Source organism: Lonchura striata, chromosome 3, assembly GCF_050655825.1.
Source record: "Lonchura striata isolate lonStrDom1 chromosome 3, ASM5065582v1, whole genome shotgun sequence".
NCBI lineage: Eukaryota > Metazoa > Chordata > Aves > Passeriformes > Estrildidae > Lonchura > Lonchura striata.
In genome coordinates, this window is record NC_140705.1 from 75,495,376 (window position 1) to 75,511,660 (window position 16,285).

Genomic DNA, 16,285 nt, shown 5'->3' on the forward strand with positions numbered 1-16,285 from the left:
TAAACTTCTGATGAGCTGTCCATTGCAACATTCCTAATGGGTAGAAAAGCATCTAGGGTAAAAGCCCAGGAGAGAAGGCCATTATGCCTCTTCTGCCAAACACAGAGAGTTTCTGCTGTATGTCCCCACATTTTCTACTGCCCCTATGAGGTGACATTCTCCACACTCACCAGATGGTAACTCGAGACTGCTGTACTGCACACAGCCCATAAACATTATTTGGTGAAGCTGTAAATATGTCACTGCACATTTTTGGTAACTGTAGTTGAGTTCTGAGCACCTGTCAGTAACAATAAACTGAGATTCTCTGGCCAGGCGTATTGCACTGTGGTCTCATTAAGTTCACCTGCCATTACGGTTGATAAAGAAGTCAGCCAACTCCAAATTTTTAACCTGTGAGGCTTTGCCTTCTGGAACACACAACAGGTAACTGACTTGAGACAGCAGTATCATTTGACAAAACAGGAGGAAGCGCCAATTCTTATCATCACATACACGAGTCACTGCATGTGTTTTAAGACTGTTACTACTAAAGCTCATTTTTTACCAGCACTATGTTTTGTGTTGTCTAATTGAATTAGGAGGTAAAGAATAATCTTGTTTATTCTGCTACTTGGGTACTTACTCATTGCTTGATATACAAACAGCAATCTGTATGATCAAGTATATTGCCAATTATTTCAGGGAATGGGATGCATTCTACGGACTCGGTCAATATCTCCATTTCCTTGCCTTTCCCTCAAACCCAGCAAGACTGTAGTACAGACTACCTAAAGGAGTTGAAAAACAGTATATATGGATGATAGGCGCAGAAGGGAGAATGTAACACAGATTTAAAATTATTTGTTTTGTAGAGAGCTGACTGCATAGGCAAATATAACTTAACACAGTTACCACTGTAAGGGCCCTCGTCAGTAAAAGCACCAAGAGTTGTACTGCCAAGGCTGACAGCTCATGTCCCTAAAGCAATGCAGGCGCTACACTGCCCAACAGCATCACACTAGTGTGCTCACTGAGCAAACTCGACATGAAGGCATAGCCCAAAACTTTTTCCCCACTGAAAATGCGTTGTCTCTGCTGCACATCACACACAGTTCCTCTCACAACACCTGGAATAGCTTGGTCTGGAAATAAAAGTTTCTATGACAAAGTTCGCAGCTGCAACAACTACAGACTCAAATACACCACTTTTTGTTCAGACTGAGGGACTTGCATACAGAAGAATAATGGATTGTTTCAATTTCCTTCTATTCTAGACATTCTACATTCAAAATGAGAAGTTGAGTTCTTCTGAGGTTCTAGGAGGCTCTCAAATCCCATGTTCAGCAGATGTACAGCTACAGCAGAAGGCATCTACAGCACTTCACTGGGGCCAGGCTCCCTCCCCAAGCAGAGTTTGAACTGCTGACTCCCATTAACCACAGCAATCCCAGTGGAGACTCTGCATGCACGATTTACTTTTCCAAAAGATGCCACATTCTAGGCTCTTCTTTGCTGTTACAAAAACAACTTTGCACTTAAGGAAGATACAAATACAGTGTGATTAGTCTGAATAATCGACACCAGTGGTATTTACTACTTCATAAAGTGCTGGTTAAGCTGTAAAAACCACTTCAAGTCAGCACTATAGGTATTAAACAGGCTAAGAAAGTCTCCTCTTTGATTACTGAAGGCCAGCCTCTATTGATTCTCCATGTAAAATTAATTTGAAGTTTTCATATGAGATACACTAACTTTGCTCATAAATACATTTTAAGAGGACAGGCAAGGCAAAACATATTAAGAGCCCTTCTGTTTTATGATAATGTTGTTAGGAATGCAGAATTAAATAAGAATACAAAAAAACATTGAATGCAAAGTTAAATGCAATACAAACTTTATTAAAAATAGGTTGCAAGTGAAATACAGTAGAAATGAGAAACTACAGCAGTTTTGATGTTCTTTTTTTCAAATAATGCACAGACAAATATGAAAAGCACTTTTACACATATTCACACTTGACCCGAATGCCCAATAGCGGCCAAATCCACTCAACTGAAGGTTATAGGTATTTTTTTGCTAAGCCTTTTTCAGAGTCTAGCAGCAACAGTAATTCAGCCACAGCATAAGTTTTTTTCCTCAAGAAAAATTTGTCACTGTAAGGCTGCTAGTGTTCTCAAGATAAATTGGGAGAGGCTTGCTTTTGCTGATGAACAGACATAGCAAGCATGCAGATCCTTCATTAACACTTTGAACTAGTTTAATCTTCTACTTCATATTTAACAGGTGAAACGGTAAAAGCACACTTTCAAATAAGAAACCTGAAATACGTAAAAAATATTTACACTCCAATTTTCATTAACTTGCATTTATTTATCATACAACTCTTATTAAAAGTGATTTCTTTCCTAAGGCAGTGAAAGTCTACCCCTTTGTATTTGGAAGTGTGCACAAATCCCTAAATATATATTTATAAGAGAACAATATAATACAGGAAAAAAATCATCTAAAGCCAGTAAAGGGCTTTGTCAAATAGAAAATTTGTTTGGAATCACAATATATATTGTCTTAACATCACACAATGAGAAAGACTCTGATGAGGTCCTTACTCCCAACATCATCAGCCACATAAGCATAGCTGAGGAAATAGTGGGAGGAAAAAGATTAACAATTAAAAATTAAATAAGGCTATAACAGTGTGAAAAAATAGCTTGAACTGCCAAAAAGGCTTTCAGTACAACTGTAATAGGATGTCAGTAAAGCCAGTTAGATGGAAAAGGAGCTCACTAGCACTGCCTTCTCAGCATGAGCAGGGATGGTTCCTTGCTAGCACACCAGCTCTGTCAGTGACCTTATGAACATTCCCACTTCTAGACTGCAGTACTGTATTTGATGCTTTACACTTCAGTCTTCATCTCTAATATGCCAACTGATATCACCATAGAAAAAAAAACAACTATTGCTGGACTGATAATAATAGACTCATCAATACTGTTCCAGGCCTAACTGCCCAATAACTTCTATTCTGAATTTCTCACAAAACATACCCACATGTTCTGCTCACTTTCTAACAGTAATCCTTGCCTTTAACACACTACTAATGTTTTGGTTCTAGCTGATGAAGGGCCACTAAGTGTAGCCTACTATCTATTGCTTATGTAATTTTTAATGAAACAGTTATCCAAAGGTTGTTATCTTCACATTTTTTAAAAGTCTGAAGCACATATAGTGGGAATACACCAACGTAGACTTTTCCATAACTACAGATAAAATCTTAGGCATCCATTTTAGACCCAACAAATACATAGGAATAGAAACATTTTTATTCCAAGATTCTATCTAGAGAATGTGTGTTATTCCAGTACTAAGTAGTGGTAAGATTTGTATTGATATGGTGATCCTTCAGTGAACACCATACAGTATGTCACACTTGCATATGAAACCTTAAGGTGGCCCAGACATTGGCTTCTTGTCAAACAACCTAAAATACTACTTACGAGTGCACAGTTTAGGCAGTTCAAGCTACTCTCACTCTCTCTGCTCAGCAGCTAAAACAAAAGTGTGTCTGTAAAACACCAGGAAACAGAACTTATCTCTGACAAGTGCTACTTGGTCTGGTGCAAAAGAACTTTACCCCCAAAACAGAAAAAAGTTACCTTCACGTGATTTGTATCTTTAAAAATTTACAGTGCTTTCATTGTATAAGCCACAAGCTCCTGGCAAAGTAATCAGTTTTCCTGCTATTGCAACATCTCTAAGTCTTAATTAACAGTCTTAGATATAGAGGAATCAAAGTCACTCCTTTCAGAAAACATTCATTTTCTGTACATACTTAGTAGTGTGCCCCCAGTCTCAATCCCTCAATTTGGAGATCATCTGTTACATCTGGTAAGGTGCTTTAATCTTATTTTGTGTTCAACTCATTTTCCAGTTCCATTAGTTTCCTAGAAGCTTTTACTTTATTGGATACATCCTGACCCTGTGAAAAAAGTCGCTGGCGTTCCCTGAACGTCAGATTTTCTGGTGCTCCAGGTAAATCTGCATCTTGACTGGAAAGGAAACAAAAAGTATTTTTTATAATTCTCATCTACAAGATCCTTAAACATAATCATTCTTGATGACATGTAATGACAGCTTCTTGGACTACAGCAAAGTAGTCTCTGTTCTGTCTTCTGAAAGGCTTTGTTCCTCACACATACCTTTAACTCTGACATTGTGTTATCACTTAGGAGAAATTCATGACTTGACCATTTATTACATGTCAAAATAAATAGAAATGCTTGCCAATTTTCAACATGAATGGCAGGTCATAAACTAAGGCTCTGCCTGTGCTAGCATAGCATTACTGCTTTGGCTAAACTAGAAATCTTTTCTGTGGTGGCACATTTCTAAGAAAAAGCACTTAAAAAACCCAGGAAGACAAATGTTTTCTTGTCCCATCATCAGCATGCTACATGGAAAAGCCTCAATGAGATATCTTTATAGCTTAAATAATTTATGCTTATTACAAGTTTGGTAAGAATCCCATTGGAAAGGTACTGTTCAGATTTATAAATGCACCTAAACCAGCTGAAGTCGCTCATTTACAGTGATCTTTTTGTTTACTTAGCTGTAGTGCCAAAACTTGTTGCTGTTCAGCAGTGCTTCAAATCATCTAAGGACTTGTAAAGAGAACTTAGTTTTGTTTTATAGTAACCAATAATAGACCCAAATAGAAGAACTCGAGTAGCCCCCAGAGATACAATGACGACAACAAAAAACACTGCAGAAGTTAGCCAAATCAATTGTATAAAAACTAGTGGACTCCTGTATATCACCTTTTAGATCTTTTGTCTCTTGGATCCCGATACACTTCTCCAGCAGCTGCTCCTGTAGATCCAGTGTATGAATTTATTCCTTATGCAAAAGAAAGAAGTAAGTTTAAGGACAATAGCTACAACACAAAAGTTTTATACTGTATTCCTTCAAAAAGGTGCAGTGCTTCTTTCAAGAAACAATCTCAAATGAGATACATAAATAATCAGAGATCATCTGACCTCTAGAATATTTTATCCCAGTACTATTAAATTCCAGCCCTCTTAAAATGGCTTTTTTTAATTTCTAATTTGGAACCCATTTTATTTAGATTATCCAGCACATGCCAAATCATGGTCTTTATCTTATTATGGCTTATTATAAAACAGACACTAGAAGCTGTTCACGGAGATCAACAGAAAGAGCAACACCCTTCATTATCCTGTGACAAACTCCACAGGAATTAAGTTAGCTGCAGCTCTTCTCTTTCTGAGGTTAAAAGTAAGCAAAGATTAGTATTCACCATCTTTGCAATTCAGCAGAATCAGAATTTTAGTCTCTGTTAAGTCTGATATGCAACCTTATCACTTGGAAGATGGCCGTTTCCTTTCGCCCCTGAATTTAAATTTTAAGTACTCTTGAAGCTCTGCACCTTTAAGTTGATATAACACACAGGTTTTACACATTATATTAATTTCTCGTAAAGGCCACAAGACAAAACCTTTTATTTCCAATCAGAAGTTTAATAATTTAATTTATATTTAAGACCATATGATCTTAGTAACTGTCAAGAAAAGAGTAAAAAGTGTCAGCACACTACTCAAATTCATCTTCAGACAGGACAGTTCTGGTTTCAATATCATACATGTTATGTCTTGTGAACCTTCTTTGGTACAAAAGGAGATGTTTGCTTCTTCCACTGGTATATCTAACTTCTCAGAAATATTCAGTAATTCTGAATGAGGCTAGAACACATAAACCAATTTAGCTAATGTGTTGTAGGCCAAATTTTTTCCACCAGAAAATTGCAGCAAACCAAATCATACTAGGTATGTCAGGCATATAAAGATTTTTTCCTCTCAGCTGTGAGTCTTACATTCCTGTAAGTACTGCCTTCCTTACTTTGAAAAGCTTGTGGCTGGATCCACAGGCTGTGGTTCATGGTTTCATATGCATTTGGATAGTGGTTTTCATTTGGGTGTTGACTTTTCCCCTAGTGACCTGACCCAATGGTCTTTGAAGACCCAGTGGAAGAAAGCACGAGAACAAAATTTGCAGAAGCATGGTTTACTAGAGTTAACACTCAGAACAGGAAAGAGCTGCAAAGGACAGGAATGTAACAGAGTCAGCAAGATGGGAGATGGTCAAACTGCACAGTGAATTCTGCATTTTGTGCAAACGGCTTTGTACATTACGCAGGCAGTCTTCATAGAAGCTTGAGCAATCAAGTGAAGTTAACCTGTTCTCATAGCTATTTTAAAAATTATGAAATAAGAGTATTCAGAATTAGTTGTATGGTTTATGAATTAGGCTATTAAAGGCGAAGCATCATACTACAATAGTCCTTAATTGTTACCAAATCCCTAACTGAATCTTTGCAAATTGTGCTTTCGATTGTTTTCCAGGAAAAACAAATGTGCACACAATACCACTGAACATTTCACCTTCCTGAGATTAATTTTTCAATTAATATTAACAGAAAGCAGGATTAAAAATGCAATTATATATACTAAATGGCATTCATGGTTGTGGATGATGGGAGGCAGGGAGAGTGGTGGTGACAAATAGTGACTGATGGCTCTAGGGTTGCCTAATTCATTACGTGTACAGCCTTCAAAGTGCCAAATAGGGAAGGGAAGCAAGGGCTTTTGCAAGCCTACATGCTGTTATGGAAGGTACATTTTACTTTTTATTATAGTCAGTTTCAAGTAAGAATTCCTAGAAAAAGAAAGACCTTTGAAAGAAAAAAAAAAAAATTAAGTACAGACATACAGTACCAATGTTTCATGTCAGAAGCCTGCCGTTTCAGAATATTCTTAATTCTTTGTGGTATCTAGTGTTCAAAAGATGAAGTCCTTCTGGTACAAAAGTGGTTGTGGGTTTATCAGTGATTTCACGTGTGCAGTAGTAGGCATTACGGTAGTACACAGCAGGCAGCATCCAGAATTATACTCCAGTCTAATGAAAACACATTGGAAAGCTAAAACCCTCCCTCACCTTTCTTTAAGATTCAGAACCTATTACAGAGTCAGACAGGAGTGACAGATGGGCTTGCAGAAGAGAGACTAGTACCACAGAGACTGCTATATCCTGAGATCTCACAGACAACACCAGCATAAATTACCAGGCTTCCCCCACCTTTACAGGATAATCACTGTGGATACTTTTTTATGCAACTTGGGTGTTGTGCTGACCACAAACAGTGGAATTACTAATCATGAACTGCACCAGCGGGACAGTAATTATAACTGAGCTAAACTGTCCCTTCAGCAGTATTAAAAACTATGCAATACTGTGCAGAGCTTCTCTTCAGCACTGGAAACAGTTCAACTGTAGCAGAAGCTAATTTGCGCTGCAAAGGAAAGGATGACTTGAGCCTCAACTGAACAGGATGTGGACAAGCAGTTCTGTGGCCTTGTATATATCCTAAATCAGATTCACATACTATTGCAGCTGGATTAGAATTGCTTCTAATAGACAGAACCTATTTGGAGGCTCATATCCTCCCTATGCCCAAGGCACACTGCTGAATAAAGCAAGTGAACAATTTTCATAATTTGTTAGGTGGCCAAAAAAGTGATGAGGGATATAACATATTATAGGATTCCACCTGTGCAACTGAGTCTTGAATCCAGCAAACAAGTTGACCCTTCAGCTAGAAGCCAGCATAAACACTTTCCCTTGGGATCTCAGGTGACCTTTTTCAGTATAGAAGGATGTACTGATCACAGAGTTGGTTGTGAGGCACCTGTTAACCTCCAGTGTAAGTTAAAAGAATAAACTAGGAAAATGTCATGGCAACCACCTTCAAAAGAACATAGAAGAAAACAAAGTAGAAGTACCAGCAGATGCTGCTGTTTAAAGACAAAGTATTATGTCAATAAAGTGCAATCTTATCAGGGTGAGACATACTCAGAGAGTCAAGTAGACAAGATTTCTCCTATACAGCATCAGTTTAATAAAAATCCCCAAATTTTGGACTGAATTAGCTTTGAAGTCAAGAGTATAGTTCAACTAGTATTCGGCAGGTAAAATAGGGTGCTGAAGTTACTGGCAGCTATAACTCTAACTGAAATTAAACTTCATTATGGTTGGCCTAAAGTTAAACAACAAGAAGATGAGGAGTCAAAGAAACACAGAGATGTAGAAGGGAAGGAGTAAAGCAAATGGTACTAAGATGAAATCTAGATTTTTGTCTCTCTGCAAGGAAACTGCACTGTACAAACCAGAAATTCAGGACTGGTGCCTAATACATGAAACTAACTGCAAGACCTGTATTTCTCTTGGTGCTTTTGTATTTAAGATCTACATCTACAAATGTAATTTTTAAAGCCATTTGCACACACTATTAAAAGAGAAAGAACCCTGGTACCAACAAAAAAGCAGAAGATAAGTTCTGTCCATGAACCCATTAGGAGAGGTTTCCTGTGTTCAAGAAAGGTGCACTTCCAGATGCCCTGAGTAAACAGCAGTCAGTCATACAAAACAAATCACTTAGAGATACAGAGTGAAAGCCAAAACCAACAGTACTTCAAACTGATTGAGAAGCAGTTAAATAATTTCTGATTCATACATGAAAGACTGAATTTTGCTTTTGAAAAGTTTGGGTAGAGAACAAGAAAATTTGAGAGATCAAAATAATTAAAAATTGAAGGATTCATATTAATATCAGGATTTAAGTTAGATCACCAGAGTGAAGATAGTGATTAAGGGAGGGGGAAATCACAAAATAAGTGATTCAAATGATTAAGGGAGGGGGAATCACAAAATAAGTGATTCAATCTAGAGCCCTGGAGTTGAAAATACAAGGACAGTTTTGTAGAGATGACTTATTTCATTGTTTCTACCTTTAGAGCTGCCGGCATGGATGAAACTTGGTTTGTTTGATGGGGGCAAGGGCTGGCTTTTTTTGGCAGTAGTACTGTTGGCATTGACAGGAGATGACTGGAATGAGTTGGAAAGAAAGATGCCATCTGAAACTGGGCGAGGCTGGCGGGAGGGCTGCTGTGGCTTAAGGGTGGCAGGAGGAAAGTCACCATAAGATTTTCTTGTGCTGGAGTACTTATCCTGACCTGCTAGATTGGAATCCTCCTCCTCATCATCATCATCATTGTATGCAACAAACTTGGCAGTATAAATCGTGTCAGGGGAGAGGACCTGTGTTTTGAGGTAAGAGGTGTTTCGCTGAGGTGGGGGAGGAGGAGCGTTAGATGAAGGGGTTGGGGATGGGAGTTCATATTCCCGTGGAAGTGGAGGTCTGTACAGACCAGGCTCGTCAGGTTCCAGCAATCTTCGTTCAGCTTCATCGTGCTGCCTGCGCCTTTCAGCCTCTAAGCGACTGTAATACTCCTCTTCCTGGCGCCTCTGAAAGCCCAGAGGAAACAGAAACACAGTGGTCAGACATCTCAATCCATGAGATTTAAGCTTTCCATCACTGAGCTACAATCATCTTGCGTCAATCTTTGTTATCTCCTTTTCTGGCAATAAGCAGGGCATCTATATGCACAAATATTCTTTGGGAATATTTGTTACAATATATTTACTACTAAGAGTGAATGATTTTTGTGGCTGAACTGGCATTTGGCCAGTGGTTAAACTGTCACATTTGCAAAAAAACAGCAGCCATCCAGGAACACAGTGTAGCTGTTATTTACAGATTTACCGCTGCCTGTGGTCACTAAAGCAACTGTCTGTGTAAACTAAGGGCATTCCAACATTTATTACTCAAACTGTAACTACAGTTAATAAGGTTCAGATTTACTAAAGCTGTAGAGAATCTGTTGGAGATGAAAATAACTAAAATTAACTACCATCTTACAAAAGGAACTCTGTAATTTTGTTTCGTGCTTATACAATGTCAACAGAGCCTTGGAATAGATGACTCCTAACAAAGTTCCTAGTATGAACACCAGGAAAACTACTTTCACACAAAAAAATTACTACAAAGAACTTTTCCAGGCAAACAAATGCTGTTAAAAGGCATTTAAAACAGAAACTATGCTAATGATATTTATATGAGGTTACTGACCATTTAAAAGGCCATGAAATATCTTCTACATATTCTTCCTCTTTAAAAGACTGTTCTGTTTTTAAACTAAATAGCATTTAATTCTGCTCACTCTTGTTTCAGACACATTGTAAATTAATACAAGGGTTTATTCAGTAGTTTGATGACAAATGAGGTGTATTTGGGAACTGCATGTGCATTGCAAAACCCTTTGGGTATAAGCATTATATAATTTCTGCTGGGAATGCATGACATTTGGAATAACCATCATTTCTGGTTTTAAAACACGTGTTTTAAAAAAATCCACCTTGAATGCTTATCTTCCCAACACTGAGTGAACTCTCCTGAAAAAATAATAAACAGATCTAATCTTAGCAAAGACGTGAAACTCATCTCCTTGTACTACTGTCTAAAACCATTTTACTGATGGCACTCAATTCTGAGTTGGTAGAAGTATCTCAGTCAACATCTGTCAATGAAAACTCTTTCTAGTGTGATCAAAATGCCATTTAGCTGCATCATTGTCAGAAGTTAAGAAAGCCATAGTTGTTTTCTCTTGGTTTCATTTAAGGTCCCTACAGTATACTTTTAAACACTTTCTTCACTCCAGATACACCTTCCTCACTTCTCTCTTATTACCACCTCTTCCACTCAAACTACACTGTTTATGGAAAAAAATTTAATGAAGCTTGAAAAATAAATAAACATACTTAATATATCTAAATTTTGGGGGCTTTTAAAATGCATTTGCTCAGTCTTCCAAGATGAACAACTTTAAAAGCTAGCCTTCTTTCTGAAGTCAGTGTTACCAACTTGCAAACTGAGCAGAAGTAACTGCTTTCTCTAGGAACAAAAAGGTCTTAAGAAACATGCTGAGTCAAATAAATTCTGTCTTCTAGTTTTATCAGTAAAGCTTCTCATATTCATGTATAATGTTTCAAAGGAAACTACAACCCTCAATTTCTACAATTTGACTGCACACTTATCTGTTAAAATTATTTACTTGCCTTCTAGAAACCACTTCCCTCCCAAAGTCCAAACATAAAAAACAATATGGAATATTCATCACTACTCCACTGTATTTCATACTTCTCTCTGTATCTATATTAAAAAATACTACAGCAATAATTAAGTGCCATCTCTGGGACACAGGAAAACCCAACAACACTAACTGAGCCATGATAATAAAGAATGTATGCGATTCATTACGGGAGCTGAAGAGAAATGGGAAGTAGCTGCTTTCTTCCATAATTTTCAGAAAGTCTCTGAAGGTAAGAGCCTTCCCACTGCCAAAAACCTTCAGGCACTAAGCTCACAGTACTGTTTCTGCAACTCCAGACAACTCCAGCCACCAGGAGAGGGCCATTTGTTTAGTTCCTTTTTGGCCTGGATAGGACAAACTGAAGCCTTGGGCCATGACCCTTATCACCAGGGCTGCTGTGTTTAAACCCTGCTAACCCAACACTGAGCTGGTACTGGCCAGACTGAAGAGGAAAGGCCTGCAAGAACCCCTGTGGCACTCAGAAAACCACAACCTTTTCTTCAGCCTCTCTCCTGGTCCGCTCCTCCTCTTGCTGTCTACGCTCTTCTTCCTGCCTGGCCCTGTCTTCTGCTTCTCGTTTCCGCATTTCTTCCAATTGTTGCTGCCGTCTGCGTTCTTCATCCTGTAACTAACAGAGACACAATTTTAATTGGTCACTCACATGGGCCAAATGGGCAAAAGAAAAGGTAACGAAATACTGGCATCTAAAATTATCTCATTCAGTTGAAAATGCTATGCTACAGATCCATCAATATGATTTCCAGCCATTTCAAGTATGATTTGTTACACTGGCTTGCCTAAAATCCTCAAGGAAAAAAAAAAGCAAAATAGAGGCGCACAGAACTACATACATAAAAGCACAAATTACTCAGGGAGACCTTTTTAGCAGTCATGTATGAATCCCCAGTAGAAGACTGAGGTGATTCATGTCCCAAAGAGCTTCAACAACCATAGTCTCATAGGTACAGTAAAATGAAATTAAATACTTGGAGCCAACAGCCCACAGCTCCAGCAGTCAATTGTTTTTTTCAATCTGGATTAGAATTTAAGCACCGGAAAATCATGACTCATTAGCCAAAGGGTCAATCCATTTAAAGTAACAGGCTCATTCAGCAAGTCTGCAAATAGTCTCAGGAAATAAAATCTCCCACTTTATCTGCAGCAGATGGGTTTTGGAAAAAGCAAAGAGTGAAGGAAAGAAAACTTTTGACTACTGGGATGAAACAGCTCACAAGAACAACTCATGTCCAACAAATAATACTGATTTATAAACGCTTATGATGCTGCACAGATAGGAAAACTGAGCACAATCCAAACTTTGCCTGATTATTTAAAGCTAACAGTATATAAGCCCCTGATGGACAGGAAAATTCACTGGCCCAGTAATACATGAAGAAATTAACTGTACCGCATGCTGTGTTATTTCTTACTGTTGCTATGTTTTAAAGTATTTTTTTTTCCTTCCACACAACTTTTGTTTTTTAAATCCTCATTAGTATAAATCAACAAATGATTTGATCTTGCTATAAACTGCATGTAATAGGGATACTTCTCTACTTATGGATTTTATTTTACAATCCAAATTCACTTACAGAAAAAGATTCTTAAGACACAAAGCAGTACAAGAGAGAAAGAGAAATTAAATCTTTAATAGACTTTGTGAGGTCAACCTTCATGCAAGTATCTTCCTGGCCAGTCAATTAATAAAAAAAGTCTAAACAGTTTGGCTAATTTTCTTACAACTGTTTTTCCCCATTGTTCATTTTTGAGTGGGAAAGCTACAGAACAAAATTAATTTGATGAATGTATTTTAGAGAATACTACCTCCATGTAAATCCCTTTATTTAGGGCTAAAACTTTGTAATTCCTAACTGAAAATGACAAAGATCAAGCTCAGTTTGCACTGCAGAGCAGGGAACAGAGTGGTTAACCCTGCTTGGATTAAGACTTCTTGTCTTATTTATTAGAAGACATTATTTTAGCAAAGGAGATAATATTGCTGTCAAAAGGAAAGACAGCTAGTAACTCACAAGAGTTTATACAAGAGAAGCCATTTCCTCTTAATAATAATAATAAAAAGGCAAGCAAAAACTGCATGGTGAGAAAATACAGGAAAATTCCTGTCCCAACTACATTAGAGAAACACCCTGAACATGGCAGTTACTGCTCCCAGGTTATGACATGGATGCCTCACTGCTTACCAGCAAATATTCTTATTCAAAAACACTTAAATGAGAAACAATTTCCAACTAAAGAGAAAGTAGGACTGGTTTATTTAATTATCTTCTGATCATAACTACAGAAAGAAGGCAAAAGTGACTCAGCTGCCCACCTGGGAGCTGTTGTTAACATCTGAATCGTAAGAATTGTAAAGACAACTGCATCCAGGTCAGAGGCTATTCTAAACAGAATACCTATAGGAAAATGGCTAAAAATTATACGGAAGGCAGAAGTGCGAACACAGCAACTATTAAGAGATGACATTTCTTGATGATCACTAACTAGTTTCTACTTTGGAGCATTCCCAGATGAAGGCAGAGAGCAGTGGTATGATGAGGTATGCCAGAGGACTTGCAGGCATTTGTGTCTGTAATTCTGTACATACAACAGTACCCAGTTCTAACTTCACCCCGAATTTTCAAGATGCAAAGGAAAATCAGCTTTGAATCCCACTTCTAGTGAGAAGGCTATAAGATTCCCCAGTTGAGTATTTTGATTGGATGCTTCTCTATCCCAATCAGTTTTTCTCTTGTTTAAAAGTCATGTTTTCACCTGATTTACTGTACTTCCACGTCTCCTCCAAAGCCATATGTTTCTATTTTAACAGAAAATAGAATAGAATCAGAAGAGCAGCTAATTCGTACAACCAGAGTGACAGAGAAGAACATTCTCCCACAGGTAACTTAGCAAAGCAGCTGAGCACAAAGCACCAATTTTTTTCCCCTGCCTTGACCCAGCTCTACTGCAAAGTGCCAACCATTAGCCACACAACTCTGTCTCCCCATCACCAACATACACTCACAACACTACTCCTACACCTAAAAGGGCAGAGACGTCCACCTCTCCTCCAAACTATTGCTCCTGGTAAAGGGGTCAGTGGGCTGATCCTATCAGGAATGTTAAGATATTCACAGGACTAGCAGGCCATTCTCAAATCCAGGAAGCCTCAAATTTCAGACAACGTCCATTTCTCCAAGCACTGCTTATAACACTCTAAAAGATGTTCCAGGACAACTTTAAATTTATACCTATTTATTTAGTGACAGCTAAAAAGCTGTGTCAGAGCTCATAGAGCCTGGGGAGTTTAAAAAACAAACACTATCTAAGCTGACAATTCTTGTATTAACTGTTCATCACCTTCCTTCAGCCTTGTAATTAGCAGAACAACTATCAACAATGTTCACCCTAGACATATAAAAAAGCATGAAACAGCGAAAGTTTTGTTGTTGTTTTTGGAGATTTTTTAGAAATAAAATTACTTGGGTATATGAAGTGGCATTGTTTAAATGTGTTTATGTTTTGAAAGTCACGTGAATGGGATAAAAATCATGAAATTATGAAAAAGTGGTATTTGCTGGGTGTAGTGTTCAACTATTTTAAAATTAGCTTGCTATCTTTTTTTAAAGCTAAATTTATGAACATCATAGATCATCAACTGATTCAGGCCATGCATCCATCTAGCCCAGTATTCTGATGTCTCTGACCATGGCAAGAAGAGCTGCACATGAGCCTGGCCTTTTCTTCTAGTATTCCCCAGGCATTTAGCACACTACTAGAGATGTCAGCTGGTCCAGCCTTGTGTAATCCTCTGAGTAGCTGTTTGCAGGCTTCATGTCTATGCATTTGTCTAATCCATTTTTCAAGCTGGTGATACCGTCTGCCTTCACCAAGCTCCTGTCCCTGAAAGATCTGGATGTTTGCAGTCTGCTTGGAAAAGCATTTTGTCTATCTAACTGCAGCTCCAGGAATCAAGGTTTGAGCAAAAAAATGTAGGTAGTAATAAGAAAATATTGATAAGATACTAAGTCCATGACTCCTGGCTTGTCCATTACTTCAGAAAGGTGAAATGCTACACCTGGTTCCACTGCTGTAAACTGCTTAACACTCACATAATACACAGATACAAAACTGAGCACCTTTTTTATGTGTTTTTATGAGTTTTATGAATTACCAGTAGTATGCATTTTAAAACGTTATTTTCCTTTTCATAAGGCAGTGCTGAATATCCAAATCCATATTTTGAACCAACACATTGACAGTTTTTTTCAAGCAGCACAAATTAAATTTTACTAGCATCACCTTTCTTTTAAAACTGGGACACTAATTATACAGAAATTGACTTTGAAGGGGATGTATTTCTGCTCTGGAAGCCTACAAAACTCATTTTCCATGTTCAGTAAGTGCAATAAAATACAAAATTAGCTGGAGTTATAGCAATCACTGCTCCAGTTTGAAAGCCTGTCATGTTTTAGATGCAAGAGAATAGTACTAACCAATTGAAACAGAAATTATATTGTAACTTAATGACTGCATGCTTATGCAACCAACTTGGAAATACCAGTTTGGAAAAAATTTCTGAGTTTACAATCCATTCTTATATTAATGCCAAAACCAAACACCTGTAACACCTGCAAACAACAAGGTTTGTTGCTGAAGAAGTATGCTGTATTATTAGGCTCTCAGTACAATTTCCCTTCAAACTATAAAGGAAGTGTTCTTAGAGCTCTTCTAAAACATGCATGGGTGCGAAAGGAAAAGGAAGCAATCTTACCTCACAGTCTATTCATGCAGTTATTAATAAGATTTTGTAAACAAAATTGCATAAAACAGCAGATACAGTTTTATGTTAGACTACTGCTGCAACAAACAAATCAAGTCTGCAAGCAGAACACAACATCTAAGAGGAAGGAATCACTGTATCTGAAAACACTCAAATGCATGCTTGCTTACAGTATCATAATGATCTCTGAACACCCAAATATGCTAAATCGTCATCCAGAGAACATAGGGCTGTTATTAATAATATTAATAAGGAACTGAAATAGGAAACAGATATTGAAGAGAAAGAAACAAACATACCAAATCTAGAACAGAGATTGCTGGCACAGCAGTCTGCTGCAGGTAATAAGAAGGGAAAAAAAGAAAGATGCACAGTGTAAATAAAGATAGGTTAGATATGTGCTATTTCAAAAGCATTTTGTTTAGTTGGCTGCTTTAGAATGAGGGACTGAATGGACATAAAT

The 16,285-nt window shown here is 37.7% G+C and overlaps 1 protein-coding gene across 27 annotated transcripts in view; it reads right to left on the reverse strand.

Annotated features, from left to right (window-relative positions):
• Positions 1-1,852: 1,852 nt before the first annotated feature.
• The window catches only part of AFDN (afadin, adherens junction formation factor), a 119,387-nt gene continuing 104,954 nt past the window's right edge, over positions 1,853-16,285 (reverse strand). For 10 of the 27 annotated variants that reach the window (XM_085575496.1, XM_085575495.1, XM_085575491.1 and 7 more), the window contains 5 exons: positions 16,122-16,157; positions 11,536-11,670; positions 8,841-9,357; positions 4,797-4,875; positions 1,853-4,028 (listed from right to left, as the gene is read on the reverse strand). In XM_085575496.1, coding sequence (XP_085431622.1) covers positions 3,884-4,028; positions 4,797-4,875; positions 8,841-9,357; positions 11,536-11,670; positions 16,122-16,157 — 912 coding nt within the window. In that variant the 3' untranslated portion in view covers positions 1,853-3,883. The remainder of the gene's footprint in view (positions 4,029-4,796; positions 4,876-8,840; positions 9,358-11,535; positions 11,671-16,121; positions 16,158-16,285) is intronic. The other 17 variants (XM_085575503.1, XM_085575502.1, XM_021544193.4 and 14 more) reach the window with 12 other exon arrangements.